The 19,368-nt window shown below is 46.0% G+C and overlaps 1 protein-coding gene across 11 annotated transcripts in view; it reads left to right on the top strand.

The window, feature by feature from the left end:
• Positions 1-10,245, top strand: part of DGKZ (diacylglycerol kinase zeta) — a 142,893-nt gene extending 132,648 nt beyond the window's left edge. For 10 of the 11 annotated variants that reach the window (XM_035115432.2, XM_035115448.2, XM_035115456.2 and 7 more), the window contains 4 exons: positions 321-441; positions 1,426-1,462; positions 2,493-2,592; positions 6,989-10,245. In XM_035115432.2, the coding sequence (XP_034971323.2) occupies positions 321-441; positions 1,426-1,462; positions 2,493-2,592; positions 6,989-7,105 (375 nt within the window). In that variant the 3' untranslated portion in view covers positions 7,106-10,245. Of the gene's footprint in view, positions 1-320; positions 442-1,425; positions 1,463-2,492; positions 2,593-6,988 lie in introns of those variants that run through there. The other variant, XR_009557589.1, reaches the window with a different exon arrangement.
• The last annotated feature ends 9,123 nt before the right edge of the window (positions 10,246-19,368 follow it).

Here is a 19,368-nt window from a genome sequence, read left to right as displayed (position 1 = left end):
AGCCTTCTCCATATGCCCATAGTATGAGAAGAGTTTTATATTGGTGACAAGGGTAGGCCATCGTAGCTCTTGTTATGCTCACTACTACTATCTTTTAAAAGAAGGATTAACACATACCTGTTTGGAAAAGCCTTTTTTTTTAATGCTTCTGCCTAATACAACAGCCTTTCTAAGTGGTCTTCAGCTGTTAACATTTTTTTTTTTAATGAATTGCTCTTGATCTTTGCTGGGTTGTTTTTAACCTTTTGTGAAAGTCACCTCGATTTAAAACCTGCCTCACAAGAGACTAGCTCATCTCAAGTTGTTCTTTCTTTCTGCAGTTCAAAGAACTGCACAAGGCTGGAAGGGATTTGATGATGCGCGATCAGACAGGCCAAACTGTTCTACATCATGCCGTCAAATCAGGGAGCAAGGAGATTGTCAAATACATAATTGAAAATGGTAAGCCAGACCAGAAAAGGTGCTGGGTTGTTTTGTTGTCGGGTTAGTTTCATAGGATGGCTGTGAGTGTTTGAATCAAATATCGGTGCAGTCCAGGAAGTAAAGGTTGTGAATTTTCACATAGGTTCTCATCTTTGACTCTGAGTGTCCTGTATGACCTTGAGCAAAGTCACTATTACTTCAGCCTCAGTTTTCCATCTGTAAAATGGGATCAACGATGCTCTCCTTAATTGTCACTATAGAAAGTGGTACACTGGGTTGCACCAAGAAGGTTGTACTACAGTTTTGACCCCACCAAGGAATTGAGAGTAGCTGTGTGCAAAAATGTTTTTTTTAAAAAAAAAATAGGGAGGTATTTTCTTGTAAAATGGGTTTGCACTTAGAAGAACCTCAGTAGCCATTCAGTGGAAAGGAAGGAATCCTCCTTCCATTGGAATGAAAAATACTGCATCTGTATACACACGCACACCTCTGATTCACATCTGGCCTGCTTACCTGCCTGGTTTTCACTCTAGCTATCATTGCCAGCAGCAGCCGTCCCTCTCACATGTCATAGGTAGCCTGGGATCCCACTCCAGGTCACCTCGCTGGCTTCCCTCTCCCCCTACCCCCAAATCTTCTAAAATCAAGATTTAAAAGCCGTCTCTCACACTTAGACCGCAAATATGCCATCTTACAAGGGCTGTGGTGGAGTGAATGCAAAAAAGTTCTGTAAACACTGCTCATTTGGAATGCTATATAATTTATGGCTGAAGGAGATTAAATGTTTGTTCACATAGGAAAACAGCTGTGGGGTTGATTTTCACAAAGGCTTTTGATGTCTGTGGAAAAAATGCTCAGCCCCAACTCCTACATAGGGGCTCTGCCAGGCCGTAGTGGGAGAGTCGGCTCTGCTCTCCCATCTGCAGCGGAATGAATAAGGAGTGGCGTAGCTCATGTCAGGCAGGCTGGCTTCATTGCTTTGTTTTGTCTCTTCCTCCCCAGCTCCTGTAGAGATCCTGGATGTCGCAGAAGAAGAAAAGTAAGCTCTGGTTTGGTTTTTAGTGTTCTCTTACTAGCAATAAGTGTCTGCCGCTGGAGGAGGCAGAAAGCTGGCTCTTTTTTCTTTTTTTCTCTTGACCCACCCACCCCGTTTTATAGTCTGGCTCCCCCTGCAGCCATCTTGGTGGAACAACTATTCCACTAAGGGGTGGGGAGAGAGGAGGTCTCTTCCTCGTAAACAGATCTGCTTAGCAGAAAAGGTGAATATCCTGTTTTTCCTGTCAACAGTTTCTCACACTGACAAGTAAGGTAGACATCCTGCAGCTCTCCACTTTGCTCTTGTATACCTGTGAGAAGGGAATAACAGAGGCACTCCAAGTAAAGGAAAAAACCCTGGTGCCCAGAGTCCATCTCCCTCACCACAACTCCCAAGTTGGCATTTATTATTACCCTGCCCATCTGGCTGGGTTTCCCCAGCCACTCTGGGCTGCTCCCATCATCATCATCATCATCATCATCATCATCGCAATAAAACATCAAATATCAAAAACTTCCCTAAACACGGCTGCCTTCACATGTCTTCTAAAAGTCAGATATTTGTTTGTTTATTTCCTTGACGACATCTGATGGAAGGGCATTCCACAGGGCGGGCGCCACAACCGAGAAGGCCCTCTGCCTGGTTCCCTGCAACCTCGCAGGGAGGGAACCGCCAGAAGGCCCTCGGATCTGGACCTCAGTGTCCAGGCTGAACGAGGGGGTGGAGACGCTTCCCCTTGAGCTCCCCAGCCCTCCTGGAGAAACTGGCTGGGCCTGGGATGTCAGGGAGAGACTTCCTGGCCGCCCCTCAGCCCTTCTCCCATCTTGATGTGAGCAGTAGGTGAAGCTAACATCCCCACCTCCTTGCATGGCACTCTGCCCACCTCTTGGTCTCACTAAGCCCAGGCAGAGATTAATGCAATGAACTGGCTCCATCCAGGCCCTCTGCTGGAGCCCTTTGCTCTTTGGAGCAGCTAGGAGAAGCGTGGTTGTTGTTGATCCTGGTTCTCCATTGTATTCTCTTCTCCTTCCAGCGGTGAGACCAGTTTGCACCAGGCTGCAGCCCTCCGTCAGCGTACCATCTGCCATTACATTGTGGAGGCTGGAGCTTCACTGATGAAAACTGATCTGCAGGTAAGAGCTTGAGCTAGGAGCTTGCTGGGAATGGCTAGAGCAAAACTTTAGGGAGCAGCTTCTGTGCTTGGCAGGTGAAGTCTCCCGTGGATATGCAGCAGGCCATTATATGCAGCAGCAACAACAACAAAGCAAACACTTCTTAGACATAGAGGAATAGAGTCCCAAGGAAAATAGCAGAGGTTAGTTGACTCCCTGATATGCTAGTTTTCTGTGTATAGGGAGATATTCTTTTCTGGAGGGGGAAATGTAAATAAGCAAACGCACACAGTACACTTCTATCATGTGCAACGTGAAGTACTGCAGTGTAGATTTACTTTGGGGCAGAGCAGTGGGGTGGGGGGACCTTCACTGTTAGATCCTGCCGAACGTGTAAACTGACCCTGAGACATTCTAGCCAAGAAGAGAATGGAGAACACAAAGCTAGGATGCTTATCTTTTGAGCCAAGGAAGAAAAGACATAATGTGTCTTTGAATCAGAAGGTTGATCTGGGCTTGAGCTGGAGCATTTAACTCAACAGCTTTGTAAAGAGTTAAATTTATCTCTTCTGCTGCCAGTGTTGTTTTTTCTATCTCAAAATGAGGGGCCAGAATGTCTCATTTCCCCTCTTTCTACTCCCTGAGGTCACTGCAAGGACAGTCTCACTGTAGACTTCTCCCTCTCTCCCAGCTGTAGACTATTAAGGCTCCTGCATGGGAGGGATACCATAGCAGGAAAGGCATACAAATGAGCAGCTCCACAGCAGTAGGGTAGGCTTCTGCCCCCCCCCATATGCGAGTGGAGTATCGCTTGATGTCAGAGAGTCTGGGCACCTTAAGAGTACAATGGACAAGATGCACTTACGTCTCTGTGCCAGAATTCCTTCTTGATGGAGAAGGAATTGAGACTGTCCCTTGGTCCCTGTGCTCCCAGGGGCTGGCCAGCGGCAGACTAGAAGCAAGCATGTATTCTCTGGCCAGTTGAGATGTGAGTAGTGCTTGGCCTTTCTGCCAGCCGGTTATTGTGACCCGAAGCTGAACAATAAGCGCGCCAGTGGGGATGCTTCATGCCATGAAGCCAAAAGCTCCTGGGGCTTGTGAGTTCACCTGACCAAAGTCGATGCTAATGGAGCTATAAAAGCATTGGAGCGTTTCAGACAAGCAATAAAAACCCTTTGCCAACTGCGTGAAGTTGTTTTATAGCCAATTCTTGGCAACTCGCTTGCTCCCCTAACCTTTCGCCGATGGCTCAGGAATCAGGATGCAACCCAAGCAAAAGTGACTTTAGCTCCGTTAACAAGCTGGAAGCAGAACTTGAGCAGCCATGGAAATGGGGAAAAGAGGACCAAGGAGAGAGAGGAAGGTGAAATTTTGAGACTGCCAGCATACTGAAGCTTGTAGGGCTTTTTCACTGTGTGAAGTAAGAATGCCCCTTTTTCCCTGCTCATAGAAATGGGCTGTGGCCCTTCAGCCAGCAGGGTTTGCATTTCTGAGACAGAACACACGTCTGGGTTGGTGACCCTCTCTTAATACAGCTTCCTGCATTTGCAACGGGCACAACGCAGCCTGGCTGCCATCGTGCCATAGGTTTCAGTATGCCTACCTACTTTAATATGGCATATGCTGGGAACCCATGCTGCTTCTCAAGCAGACAGAGGAAACTGCATTGTGTGAATTTATGAGCCTTCATTCTTAACCAATAGTACTAGCATGTCTTTAAGCAGAGACTTGGTCCACGTTGCCCCCATCATAGAATTATGCGGCTGCAGGGGCAGTGGAGGGGGGAGGCTCCTTTGAAGTTCTGATTCCAAGCTTAAATGCTGCATGGACAAGTAGGGAAGCTCTCTGAATGTTTTCCTTGTTGCAAGGGGGGGGGGAATCATCTCTTCCATTCAGCAAAACCTTTGGTGCTGGCAGTGGTATCATGCACAGTGCTACAGCTATGTCTGCCTTCCCTTTTCTTACATGTGAACCTGTGGCTCCTCTTTGTGGGGAGGGTTTGTGCATGACCTTTGCTCTGCCTTTGTCTCTCCGTCCTTTTTTGGGGGGAGGAGGTGCTTGTATTTACAACTCGCTCGCTCTCTCTCTCTCTCTCTCTCTCTCTCTCTCTCTCTCTGTGTGTGTGTGTGTGTGTGTGTGTGTGTGTGTGTGCGTGAGAGAGAGAGAGAGAGAGAGAGAGAGAGAGAGAGAGAGAGAGAGAGAGAGAGAGAGAGAGAGAACACCTCTGTATCTAAACCATTGTGCACCCCTGTGAAACATGGCCGGCGACTGTCTCGAGGTCCCTTCCTTCCTTGCTGCCTTCTCCCCACTGGGATGCGAGCGTAGAAGGCCTGTCCTCTCCCACTTTCAATGGAGACGGCAGAGAGCCAGCTTTCCTTGGCCTTTCTCAGCAGCAGAGTTTGCTTTGCGCTGGTGGAGGGTGGGGGTAGTTAATGAGGGGAGGGGGGGCAGAGGCTTGTGGAATGGTAGAGAGGGAGGGAGGGGGAGACATGGCTGAAAGCTGTTAACAGATTTGCTTTTTATGGAGTGTAGGAGTTCATTAGTGGACGCAGTCCAGATGGCTGCAATAAGTTCGTGAAATGTGAGCCTCCACAGGGACCAGGAGCTCTAGTAAGGCTGCTGGTGGTGGGGGGGGGGGGAGGTGGAGGAGATGGTATTTCAGAGCACTCCCCAGACACACACCTCAGCCCAGCCCACCCCCCACTCTTTTTGCTTGGATTATCCTGGCTTCTGCAGGCCAGGAAAATAAGCTGCCTATGGCAAGGTTTCATTGTACAACTGTGCAAGGCAATCACTTTTTTCCTGTCAATTCAATTGGTAGTGAGGATATTCAAACGCAGGCCTTTATTTTATTTTCCCAGCAACTGGGTTTAGGGGAAGGGGGGGTGGCAGGAGCATGCAAGCAGGTCCTTGAGGACTTATCTAGCTGTCAGCTGTTAATCTCCCAGAGATCCCTAAGCATTCCTTCCCAACATGCTCCTTTGGTTTCCAGTCTCGCCCCTCCTCCTCCTGCTCCTCCTTGAGGCAACACTCGACTTAACAGATCTCAGCCACAAACGTTTTTCTAAGGGCTCGGAGTCTTTTTCTGCTCATGCTTGCATGTGCACATAGATATTCCAGGCTAAGCCGTATGTCCCTCCCGAGGCCCATACCAGAGGCCCTCGCTTGTTTCTCTTAACTCGTGGGAAGTCCCTTCCTACAGACTCTTCCCTACCCCACCCCATGTGCAGAAAATTACACATGTAATGTCGCAAGGGCTTTAAGCAGTCGCCAAATGCTGCTCAGCCATGATTGTGTTGTTTATAGTAGAATTTGGCTATCTGCTGTGGCGTCTTTGGGTAGTTTTAAAGCTCAGTAGAATATAGCTTTTCTGAGCTTTTTCACTACCTATGTATTTTTAAACAGTCTTTGGCAGTCTTCTTCTTTAGCCATCACTTGTAGCCGAGTAAGATTGCCTTCCGTGCTGTTTTGAGGATAGCAGAAATTGTAAAAACGGCCTTCAAAGGGGGAGAAAGGATGAGATTTCTTCTCTCTCTCTCTCTCTCTCCCTCTCCCTCTCCCTCTCCCTCTCCCTCTCTCTCTCATCCTCCCCCACCCCAGAATATCACATTCCACTGTCCTTGGATACTTCTCTTAGTCTTTCCTAGTGTGTTCGTGGCCCGGGAGGGGGACTGAATGAAGACCCACACATGCAATACCCCCCAAAAGCCAGATGTGTGCCTATGGGGATATGAAGCCTAAAAGTAAAAGCAGGGTCTCCCCAAATGCAATGTTTGTGGGTGGTTACTAAGGAGAGGACCTTTTTGGTGGTGATGCCCTGGCTGAGAGATGCTCACCCTAGGAAAGCTTGCCTGGCACCCACTTTGAGGCCATTTTGGCACCAGGAAAATACCTTACTTTTAAGTAAGAGCTCTTAAATATTTTTCTTTCATTTGAATCTGCAATTCTATGGTTGAGCTTAGTGTTTAATATTTTATTGATGGTGCAAGTTGCTCAAATGGGGTAAATAAACAAATTCCTAAACACCTATATAAACAAGGGCAGGAATTCAAGCTTGCTTCTAAATCTTGAGATTGGGTAATACTCATTTTAATGGCTTACAGCAGATTTGCTGCTGCACAGGTTACTCTGAAGAGGAGATGAAGACCCGCTGGTCATGTGGGTGTATTGTTCCACTAGGATTTTGGGTTGTCATACTTCAGGTCCCCACTCCACTCCGTTGTGAAGCTCACTGGAGGTCCCTGGACCAATCCCTGCTTCTCCTTCACAGGGCAGTTGTGAGGACAGAATCGGGTGGGGGTGGGGAGCAGGGAGGATGCCAGCTTGAGCCCCTTGGAGGAAAGGTGGGGCACAAATGAAGTAGATAAGTAAATTAAAATCAATAACTTGCTGTTGCCTTTTGTTTCCCCACTTGCAGGGAGACACACCCAAGCACAGAGCCGAGAAGGCAAATGACCCTGACCTGGCTGCCTACCTCGAAAACCGTCAGCACTACCAGATGATCCAGCGGGAGGACCAGGAGACAGCCGTGTAGTGCTCAGAGCATGCCTTATCCCTGCCTTGGGGAACAGGAGTAGAGTGGCACAGGAGCCTGGCCAGCCTTTCCTTGAATATCCAGCATGGAGAGTACTGGGGGCTTTGTTTGGGCTTGGCCATGGCACTGTTATTTGTGTAGTGGGTGTTGAGCAGCGCTGACTCCACATTCCCCACCACCACATTCCATGGATGGGCTCTGCTGCCTAATGCTCCCTTCCTGTCTGCCTCCAGCTCCTACAGAGGGCCCTGCTGCTCCCTTGAAGCACTGGGAAGGAAGACCTTGGTCTCTTCCGACCATTGTCGGAGCCCCTCTTGGGGTGCCCTGCCACCTGGCATGCGAGGTCTCCAAGGGGCAGAGTTCCTCCTGTTTTAGAGTGCCCACACTTTCTCCAGCAACGGGTCCTGCCTTTCTCAATAGTGTGACCAAGAGCTGCGCCCATTGCCCTGGTGATAATACCCTGTTACTGGAAAGTTGCTGCCACAGTTCTTGAGACGAGGCAGAACATAGGGATGGAAATGCTGGCGGTGTATTGCACCCCTGTCTGTGCCATCCACACACCACTGGGTTCCGTTGCTGGTGTGAACCTTGGGTGGCAGCCGCAGTGGCAAGCAGCCAGACTACTCACAAAAATAGTCATGGGCCAGTCTTGCAGCCTCAGCACAACGTATCCTCCCCTGCTGCCCTTTCCCCACTCCCCTTGCCCTTTAGCCCTGTAAGGGGTGCCTATGTAACAGGATGAAAGTGCCTGGTATGTCCAGGGAGGACCACACCACAGGCATTCATCTCTCCTTGCTCCAAGCTGACTTTTGAGTCTGCTGCACTAGAAATTTTGAAGAAGAAGAAAGTGCCTCCTTCCAATCTTTCCTACTTTTTTGTTTGGTTGGGGGGATTTTTTTGCCTCCATTCTTACATGCTGCTTTCTCTCTCCCTTTTACATTCCGTGATGGAGGAGATAGCAACATGTTGTGAATGTGTGTGGAACGTGTTAAGGTTTGCTGAGAGGGGCGCTCAAAGCCCACCCTGAATTGGCCATCAGCTCTTATCACCAGTAGGAACTAAGGGCTTTTGCTATAGGGTTCCCTTTTCAGTATAGGGCGATAGCCGTAACTATATCATACATTGCAGTATAGAGAAGCGAGTGCATCAGCCAGTGGTAATAGCACACTATCCATTTGTCGAGGGACCAGTCCCTAGTGGTAAGGGATGGAACTGTCCCCCTCCCCAGTTCCTTTTCTGAACAAGAATAGTCTTCACAATTTATTCCTTGATCCAGCCTAGGCATACACATGCACACCTTCAACTTCCCCTGCAGTCCCACTGCCAAGACTTACCCTGAATTATTGTAGTTTGGTATCCATACCCTTCATGGTATTCAGGAATCTTCAGCACTATTGCAAGCTGATCTGGGTTTTTTACCCCAAACAATTTATTTATCCAGGTCTCTCCAGCATATCTATCTATATGCACAAAAAGGCAGTCACCTAATGTTGAAGGAACTCATTCCTCAACATGCTCTGGCAATGGATACTGGGAGTCTTGCTTCCAGCCTTGTGGTTTCTCCAGAGTCTTCTGGATCAGTTGCATTTAACCAGTTGCATGTCTCTAGCTGCAATAAAGCTAATTTGTCATCTGTGAAATACATTGAGCAGGTAGCCAGGAGTGGGAGCAAGAACAACAGAGACACCCAGCGGACTTTTAGTAGGGCAGTTTGCAATCCTATAAACGCAGTCCTGTCAGAAGGTTAGGGAGCTGAGAGCTCTGCTTAGTCTAAGGAAAAGCAGGCTAGCAGTGGATAAAATTTGTTTCATGTAAGTTTAAATCTCCAGTTTCCAGCAAGAACACTTAGCCTCAGTGAGGCTGCAAGCTGTGTTCTGAAACAGTTTAGAAGACTAATGGTTTTCTATGGGATAATGACAACATTGGAAGGCAGGAGAGCACTGAGCAATAGGGGTTTGCAAACGAAGCATTTGCTCAGTGTCTCTCTCCCCTTCTCTTTTTTTGCATTGGTGCATCTTAAGAGGGCATAAGAGTCATGGACAAGCTGGTGGGTAAAGGAAGTCTGCACACAAACCTAATCTTTGTTTACTATAGATGCAAGGGGTTTGAATTTGGGGGGAAAGAACTGCAAAGGCCTTTTATGTTTCGGAAGACTCAGGAAGGTGAGGAGCTTGCTACGTCTCTCCAGCTATCCTCTGTTAGGAAATAACTTGCATCTGCCTGGAAAACTATCCTCCTCCAAGACTGACTTTCCTAACTTTCTGTACCTCATGCTCCTATCTATGATTAGAAGCATTGGCAATCCTCAACAGCTCCTGAGACTTCAGAACATGCCTGTATGTCTGTTTGAATCCACCTTCCCATCTAGATGTGGCCACACCCAAACACAGCACTCTGGGCCCAGTTCCCAGGTGAACCGTGGACTTGGCCTAAACCAGATACTCTTACATCTGTGGCACACACTATATTTCCCTGCCTTCCTCTCCAGAGCTATGGCAAAACACCCAAGACACTTCTGGCAATTAGTGCCAGGGTGCAGCCATGCTTCCTGCCTGGATCAGCCGTGTCTTTTGGCCAAGCCAGTAATGGATCTTGCAGGTGAGGTGGAAGAGAAGTGTGACACCGCAGAAAGTCACACAGGGCCCTCCCCCCTCCAAGCTACGTCAGGGCTCATGCTTTGGTCGTCTTAAATTGTGAAAAGTGGTCTTCTATAGCTGGATGTACAGGAGAGCCCCCTGGAAGCATTCATATCCCACAAGCCTGCCGTCTCCTTCTCTCCTTTTATATGTATTCTTAAACTTTGTACAGGTAGTTCCAAAGCACACTGTTCCCCCCGTTTCCTCTGTATGTGTGTTTGTGCACGCGTGCGTGTCCTAAGCCGAGTTGCTGTGCAATTCAAATCTTGGCTTGTTTTACTTCCAAGGGGGAGGAATGTGTTTGAGGGTGGATCTTCTTTTTTTCCTCCCCTGTGCAATACCTACTTCCTGTCTCCTAGATTCAGACTATTAGGACACTTTTGATGGACTGTATTATTATTATTTTTGTAACTGTATTGGAAGCGTGTGCTTCCGTTGGCTTTTCTCTGACAGTTTAAATGTTTTGTTGGGTTTTGCCATTAAAATATAAGGATGAACATTTTACTTCTTCTCCCTCTTTCTGCCTACGGTGGGTGGGGTTTATAATAGACAAGGTATTCTGTACCCCAAGAAAACCCGGAGTTATGTTCCTTTTGTGAACAGGGGCTCCCCACATACATTGACGTACACACTGTTAGGAATGGCTTCTAAGCCTAAGTAGTAGTAATAATAATTTTATTATTTATACCACGGCCATCTGGCTGCATTTCCCCAGCCACTTTGGGGAAGTGGAAACAGCAGATCAGATTGCCCACCTTCCTTTAGTTTCCTTGTCTCTCTGTACCTATTGTAGGCAGTGTAAGCTTAGGATGTGGAACTGCTAGCCGGTTCTCAAATCTTTTTCTGCCATGTATTCCAACCCATGGGCCATGTTCAAATATCACAGTAAGTTGTAAACTATGGCTTACCCCACATGAGCAAAGCAGGCCTGCTTTGTTCTTCACTGCTAGCATGTGAAAGAAAGAAACCATTATTCCTGACGTATAGTTATGTCGGAACCAGGAATTGCGGTTTCTTTCGCTCTAGACAAACCACAATGATAAGCCAAAGTTTGTTCTTACCTTACCAGTTGTGGTTTGTCTGAGCAAAAAGCAAACTATGGTCCCTGGTTCAGCCAGATGCAATGCTAAGCCCAAGCATCATGGTTTGTTTCTTCCGTGCAGTAAAAGTGGGCACGATTTGCTTTTGCACCATAAACCATGGCTGATAGCTTACTGTGAAATGCAGCTTCCACCTGTGTGTTGTGGGAATGACAGTTGTGGACAATGTGACATTACAGTGCCAATGTACATTTTTGTTTCCATCCCATTGTCTGTGCCATTGCAGGTAGCGGTTTCTTAACATGTTACTGTGGATTTAAATGTACACTTGGGAAGCTGTTGTCATATTGCATCATGTAAACCTCATGCAGCTTCCTGGAACAGTCGTCATCTTAACATGTTGTTGCAAAAAAAAAAAAACAGTCTTGGGGAAACTTTTTAAACATTACAATTTATTGTGGTATGCACTTCAGTAGACAAACAACCTACTTCATTTGAGCGAGGGAAGGGTTTCTTACCTCTCAAGAAGGTATTAATACTGAACAGGATTAGAAGAATGATGTTTTGTCCAGGAATGAAGAGCCTTTTCAGCTGCAAGTAACACTACATCCAAATATATATATATACCCTTTTCATACATGCATCTTTCCCTCCTCTTTAGTTCACACTTATTTCTAGCAGGGTTTACTTCCATGTAAATGTCTTTTTGGATTGCAGCTGCAATCTGGCATGAAGAATAGTGGAGAATTCCCTGCTTAACTGAGGTGATCAGCTTTGCGCCTGAAGTATAGGGCAGGGACTCCCAGAAGGCTGCATCATCAATTTTATTCTGGCGGGGGGGGGGGGGTAGCAGGCTCCTATGAGTGAGCTTGCACACATGAATCAGACTTTCCTTTTTCATTTGCAGTAGAATTTCTTTTTCATAATATAGCTTGGAATTTTTAATCAATGTTTATTTTGGAGCTCCTCAAAAGAACTCTTTGGCATTCACTACCCTGCCCATAAATTGCCTGGTCATATCTCCTAAAAGGATATGTGGTTTCAAACTTAAGACTGAGGTCTGATTGTAATTCTGCTCCCAGCTTAGCTTGCTGACTCATATTGGGGGGGGGATATCTCATTTCCGCCTCCTTTTTAACAGCTTCCCTCCCCATAATTCTCAATGTTTTGCAGGGAGATTTTGGATCTCCCTTGAATACATCCAAATGCTCCATTGCAAGGATGAGTGCTCTGTAGTAGTGCTGTGCATTCAGTAAAATTCTGGGGAACCTACCAGACTGCATATTTCACAAGTAATATATGGCATTTGAACATACCTTAAAATGCAGGACTTTAAGAAACTTCTGCATCTGCAAACTAAATACAGTGGTACCTCGGTTTATGAACACAATTGGTTCCGGAAGTCTGTTAATAAACTGAAGCGTTCATAAACTGAAGCGAACTTTCCCATTGAAAGTAATGGAAAGTGGATTAATCTGTTCCAGACGGTCCGCTGAGTACTTAAACTGAAGCGTTCATAAACTGAAGCGAACTTTCCCATTGAAAGTAACGGGAAGTGGATTAATCCGTTCCAGACGGGTCCGCGGAGTACTCAACCTGAAGCGTACTTAACCTGAAGTATGGGTGTAATTGGTTCCGGAAGTCTGTTCATAAACTGAAGCAAACTTTCCCATTGAAAGTAATGGAAAGTGAATAAAACCGTTCCAGATGGGTCTGTGGCATTCGTAAACCGAAAATTCATAAACCGAGGTTCCACTGTATGGGGAAAAGACATTTATTCTAGGAAGGGATGAGGTTCTTTTTCCTGTAATGCAGCACTTACCTTTTCTCCTTTGGAGAGCCAGAAGATGTCCAATTTAGTTCTTCACTCTAACCCCTGAAATTGCCTGTGTGTACTAGGATCCTTTGGGTGTTTTCTTAAGTGCTTCAGATGATGCCATTCAATGCAAAAGGTAGCAGTAGGACTATGTGTGTAGTTGTGCACAACATACCTGCCCACATTGTTCCAAGAGCACAGTTGTGAACTTTGCCGGCATTGGTGGTTTTTTGGGGGGGGCTACATATTTTAGTGCCTAAAACTCCATACCTTTTGGTTTGACCATGTTTCTTCTTAGCAAGTCCCAGGTTAGAACCCACTTCACACTTTCTCATAGCTTGGGTACAATTTTAGCTAGAATTCTGTTCTCGCAGGATTACAGCTATTGCATGCTACTGAGAAGGGTATCAGTCTTCAAATGTGGCATTGCATTCATATGGCTTCCCATGGCCATTAGGAAACACTGCAATTGTGCGAGGAAGACTCTTGCAATTTGTAGACAAGCAGAGGGGAGGTGTGTGGGGGGGGGGAGGCAACAGACAAAGCCAAGCAAATCAAAAGTACAAGGACATGCTTTCATATGCCAAGTACATCTGTGTGCAGCCGAGCCGAGCCTGGATGTATATCCTGCCAGCACCTTAATTAAGCAGGAAAACTTGCCATAAATGAATGACAGCATGCACAAGAGAGCTAGTGTTCAGACCTATGTTTTTCTTCCAATCCAGAATACAAAAGACCAAGCCAAGGCTTTTTACACCCTGAGCACACTGTCACACTTCCACTAAGATATTCACATTTTGACAAACAGGCAGTTTGCTATTGAAGCAAACGGGCAGTGTGATCTTGGCTGATCTTTCCCCACCCTTCTACCACTGTGATCCTACTCCACTTTTGAAGAAACCTGCACATGGGTTTGTGTTCTCCAAGAAAACAACAGCCTAGACCTCTATGGATACTTCTCTGCAGCTCCACTTTTCTTTCAGAAACTTTCATGTTCAAAGATTGAATCACCCATCCATGAATGCCTTTTCAGTTAAGCAGCAAAAGGCAAAGGACCCCTGGACAATTAAGTCTAGTCAAATGCACCTATGGGGTGTGGCATTCATCTCCACTTTCAGGCCGAGGGAGCTGGCATTTGTCCGCAGACAGCTCTTCCAGGCCCCAGACCACTTTCAATGTTGCTATTTCATTAAGAGGATGTCGTTTTCTCCTAACCCTAATAGCTCTCTTCAAAGAATACATTTTAGCTTTCCTAACATGAGTCTGACCAAACTGCGGGAGGCAGTGGAAGACAGGAGTGCCTGGTGTGCTATGGTCCATGGGGTCACGAAGAGTCGGACTCGACTAAACAACAAGTTGATCAGTAGAGTTCCTCAAAATTTGCAGAGGTCAACAGCACTAGCAAGAGAGAGAAAAATTCATTGAGTGCTTAGTTTTGCTTCATTGTATATTCAACACTGAAGAACCATATGAAGTTATTTATTCCCATTCAGCAAAGGAGAAACAGACTTCTCTGCGTGGTGCAGGTGTGCTTAAGAATGAATTCATGCCCCCCATCAGCCTTACAGTATTAGGGTCCTACTGAACTTGCCAAATACTACTACTGCTATGCTTTTTTCTTCATCTCCCAAGATTTGGTTTGCACTGCAAGGGTTGCCATTTCAAGCGGCACAAAAAAATATTCATGCCAGAGGCAGGGGACTACCACTTTTTCATGCCCATTTGCAATTCTTGTTTCTCTGATCTGCTGGAGCGAGAAATTTATTCTTGTTGCTCAGGCAACTGAGCCAGTATTCCATACTTTGCCACGCAGCTTCAGCAGTTTCGTTGCTTGCCAGTGCGGCATAACAAGACTTTTTACACCAGTCCAGTTCCACAATTTGCATCTGTGGGTGTGCATGGGGAGATATGCCACCATTCAAAGCCACCGTTTGTTATACACATTAAGGACTGGGGAACCAGTGGCCCTCCAGTTGTTGTTGGAAAACAGCTCCTATCATCCATGACCATTGACTACGCTGGCCTTTGCTGATGGCAGCTTGGAGTCCAAAACATCTGGAGGAGATCATTTTGGCTATCCCTACAACAACCGTACTAAGGCCAGTTACTGGAACTGGATGAGTAACATGGGGGTTCAAGTGCTCTCATTTGAATTAGTACATATTATGCTCTTCTAGGTGAAGTAGAAAATGCTTAAAAACCAGGCTGTGAAATACAATATTTTATGAATGGCAGTACTTCTTAGTTCAGTTCATAAGTTTATTGTTTTAGCCAAAGGTCAGGATAAACATGTAGCAATAGTATCAATAAAATAATACAGAACATACATCAATAATTTAAGATAACATCCAAAAAATAATAATAATAAATCCATGATGCAAATGGAGAGAAGTTAGCAAGGACACCAACAAACTCAAATCCAGCTTGAGTTCTGATTAAACCTCTGAATCGCCACAACAATTTAGCAATTTTATCTAAGTCCTTTTTCCTGATTTTTTTTCCAGCCAGTGCATAGAGAGCCACTCTCTGTGTTTCGAAGCTGTTATTGCCACCCAAAAGAAACTGAATTATTATGCTTGTGTGAACAAAGGTTCCAGTAATGTCCTGGATCTCTATGTAACAGACAGGCTAGCAGATAATGAGTGATGTATTATGAATACCAGTGATCAAACACCCTCTTGCAGTGTCCTCCAGCAATGCCTCAGATCATGGTCAGATCATGGTGAAGAGCAAGCTCCACCCCACCAAGCACCTGCTCCCACCCAAGACAAAATCCACACGCAAAGCTGCTGCTGATGTCACTGGCAGTTCTGTTTATGTCTACGTCAGTGGTGGGCAAACATGAAGAATCACCCACCTCCAGACCAATCCAGGAGCAGGACACATGGCATCCAGGCAAGGAGTTCGGTCAACTGGCTTGATGATACATCCCAAGTGCTTTCTCAGGCTAGCACCACCCTTCATACCTTCTCATCAGAGTTACAAGGGTAAACCTGGGGTACCAAATGCAACAAGAGGGTGTCCTCCACTGCAGCGTGAACCTTGTAGTTCAGTAGAAAAGGGGGTTCTGTTCAATGACTCTGCTGATGTGTCCCCTACAGCAAGGGGTGTGGGAATCCCACTGCCTGTGGGTGGTCTCCTTGGGAGTTTGGCAACTCTGGCTTGCCTCCACAGGCACTAAACTACTGATAATGTGGTTCAAACGGTCTAAGCAACTGTGGGAGAATGACCAGCCCTTGAACCGTCCAGCAACCAACATAACACAGAAATCCAATACAGTAGTTTACACAAAAGGAGTATATGCAGTATAGGGAAAGAAAGAGTGAATATGTAGATCAAAATTAATATAAACACTACCAGAATGGAACTATTCATACACTAATCCAAAGTAACACTGCAAAACTTAACTCTCATTGGTTACCTCTGATGTTGGCAGCTTCAGGCATCAGATGCAGGTTGGGGAATCAAGAAGGACAATGGACTGTTTGGCAACAATCATCTTTTCAAGAGTTTACAGCCCAGGCCTAGACCCCGAAAGTGCTTCTGTAGCAGTACCAGCACCACCCCATACTAGCGTCCTGCAGACAAGCAGCAGTAAACCGTGGTTTGCTTATATGCTTGGAAGCTCAGTTTCCGCAAAACATAGTTTGCTGCAGTGCCTCAAATCAAGCACCGGTCTCTGAGTTCTGAAACATATGAGAAGAAAGTTTGTCGATCCCCCATATATTGAAGTGCAAACTGAAAAAGAAGCCAGGCAGAAGTAAGGTACTCATTGGAACTCTGCCTATTGCAGCTCTGCATACAGGAGACTTTTCAGGGGAAATGTGCATGCATTTTAGCGCACACACATGAGATAATCCTTGCGCTGAAGTTGGGGACCAGCCAGCAATATGTGAATTAAGAGTAGGGATGGCTTGGCAAGAAACCATTGTGTTGAAGCAGCTCATAAACTCCTTGACAGCTTCAGCCCCTTCTGCACAACCTCCCAGAGGGGGTGGTGGAAAAACGGTCTCATACCTCACCACAAACCAATTCCTTAGGTATGACATGAGCTCCCACAGTCTACTGGCAGCTCAGCAGGAGAGCCAGACTCAGCATTCCTCTCTGGACTGGAGAAAAGTGAACGGGTCATTTCCTAAGATTTTACAGTTGTGAGATACTCAGGGGAGGTAGGGCAGAGGCTCTGGGAGAATGCAGCCCTCAAGTGACAACAGTGATACAATAACTCTATTAGACCCAAATAATAACCATAAATCAGCGAGCCAGCTTCTGAGTTTCACAGAACTATCCCTCAGAGCTCAGAGGGAAAGAAGCGAGAGGGGTGGAGGGGAAACACTGCTGGTAAAGTCATAGTCAAAATCTCATCCTGCAATATGGTGCTGTCTAAAGCAGGCATAGGCAAACTTGGCCCTCCAGATGTTTTGAGACTACAATTCCCACCATCCCTGACCATTGGTCCTGTTAGCTAGGGATGATGGGAGTTGTAGTTCCAAAACATCTGGAAGGCCAAGTTTGCCTATGCCTGGTCTAAAGATTAACAAATTTATTGCATGGTGGCACAAGCTTTCATGGACTTAGGAGCTGGGCTTTTTTTCCCCAAACAGAATGCAAAGCATTGGAAGCATAAGGATGGATGGATGATATAAGAATGGTAAAAACTATGCCTGGAATAATGCACCAGTTGAGAAGTTGACCAAATAAATCTAAGCATTGAGATGGCCAGACTATGAGGGTGATTTATTCTCTCAAGTGTTTCTTGTTGAAAAGTCAAATGCAATCACACAGTTAAATTAGGGCAACTCCACCAAGATGTCAAAGTGGTTGGAAGATTCTGGATAGATAAAAGTACAGCACATAGTTAAACTATGGAACTCACTCCAGTAGAAGGCAGTGATAGGCACCAACCTTGTTGTTTAGTCATTTAGTCGTGTCCGACTCTTTGTGACCCCATGGACCAGAGCACGCCAGGCACTCCTGCCTCCCGCAGTTTGGTCAAACTCATGTTGCTGGCTTCAAGAACGCTGTCCAACCATCTCGTCCTCTGTTGTTCCCTTCTCCTCTTCTTTCCCAACATCAGGGTCTTTTCCAGGGATTCTTCTCTTCTCATGAGGTGGCCAAAGTATTGGAGCCTCAGCTTCAGGATCTGTCCTTCCAGTGAGCACTCAGGGCTGATTTCCTTCAGAATGGATAGGTTTAATCTTCTTGCAGTCCACGGGACTCTCAAGAGTCTGCTCCTCACTTCCATACATCACTACTGGGAGCCATAGCTTTAACCTTTGTTGGCAAGGTGAAGTCTCTGCTTCTTAAGATGCTGTCTAGGTTTGTCATTGCTTTTCTCCCAAGAAGCAGGCGTTTTTTAATTTCGTGACTGCTGTCACCATCTGCAGTGATCATGGAACCCAAGAAAGTAAAATCTCTCACTGCCTCCCTTTCTTCCCCTTCTATTTGCCAGGAGGTGGCAGGACCAGTGGCCATGATCTTAGTTTTTTTGATGTTGAGCTTCACACCATATTTTGCGCTCTCCTCTTTCACCCTCATTAAAAGGTTCTTTAATTCCTCCTCACTTTCTGCCATCAAGGTTGTGTCATCAGCATGTCTGAGGTTGTTGATATTTATCCCGGCATTCTTAATTCTGGCTTGGGAGTCATCCAGTCCAGCCTTTCACATGATGAATTCTGCATATAAGTTAAATAAGCAGCAACCAACCTAGATGGCTTTAAAAGAGGATTAGACAAATTTAGAGGGCTATTGATAGCTACTAGCCATGATGGCTGTGTCCTACATCCACAGCTGGAGATAGCAATGCTTCTGAATACCATTTGATGGAAAGCACAGGAGGAAAGAAGTGTTCTTGTGCTCCAACCCGATTGTGGATTTCCCACAGTTAACGACTGTGAGAATAGGTTACTGGACTGGATGGGCCATTGGCCTGATCCAGCAAGCTCTTTTTATATTCTTAATGTTAGACTGCAAGAAGACAAAGCCATTAATCATGGATGCAGTCAGTTTGAATATGGTTAACAGTCATTAGGACACGATGCTAAATTTAAAAGCTTGTTTTCATCCCCTGTGGATTTTCAGAGTGCGTCATTCCTTCATTATTTGACAAACTGTTCCCCACCCCCAGCACACACTCCTCTGCTAAGTATTATTGTCTCCATCCTTCTGGTTGGACTGTCTGTGTTCTCCCTAGCTTTGGGCTATGGGTTCATTTAGACTGGGCTTCTTCCCAAGAGGTTTCCACCCACATCCATATGTCCTGCTTGCAACTGTTTATGTCAATCTCATCCACACTTTGATAGCTAGAGATTAAGAGTCAATTGCATGTTTTAGGTTGGGCCACATTCACAAGTGACGTGAAGAACACCACCATTTACAGTGGGGTGTGACACTTAGGAATGTGATTATTAATATGCAACATGATATTCTTGTAAAGAAGCTGGTAAAATGTGGGCTAGACAATGCTACCATTCAGTGGATTTGTAACTGGCTTACTGACTGAACCCAAAGGGTGCTCATCAATGGCTCCTCCTCATCCTGGAAAGTAGTGACTAGTGGGGTGCCACAGGGTTCTGTCTTGGGCCCAGTCTTATTCAACATCTTTATCAATGACTGGGGGGCATCCTGAGCAAGTTTGCAGACAACACCAAATTGGGAGGGGTGGCTAATACCCCAGAGGACAGGGTCACACTTCAAAATGACCTTAACAGATTAGACAACTGGGCCAAAGCAAACAAGATGAATTTTACAGGGAGAAATGTAAGGTACTAC

The sequence above is a fragment of the Zootoca vivipara genome, chromosome 1 (assembly GCF_963506605.1).
Source record: "Zootoca vivipara chromosome 1, rZooViv1.1, whole genome shotgun sequence".
In the NCBI taxonomy this organism is placed as follows: domain Eukaryota; kingdom Metazoa; phylum Chordata; class Lepidosauria; order Squamata; family Lacertidae; genus Zootoca; species Zootoca vivipara.
The sequence above is the reverse complement of the archived record's forward strand: the minus strand, read 5'-3'. Positions and strand labels throughout refer to the sequence as shown.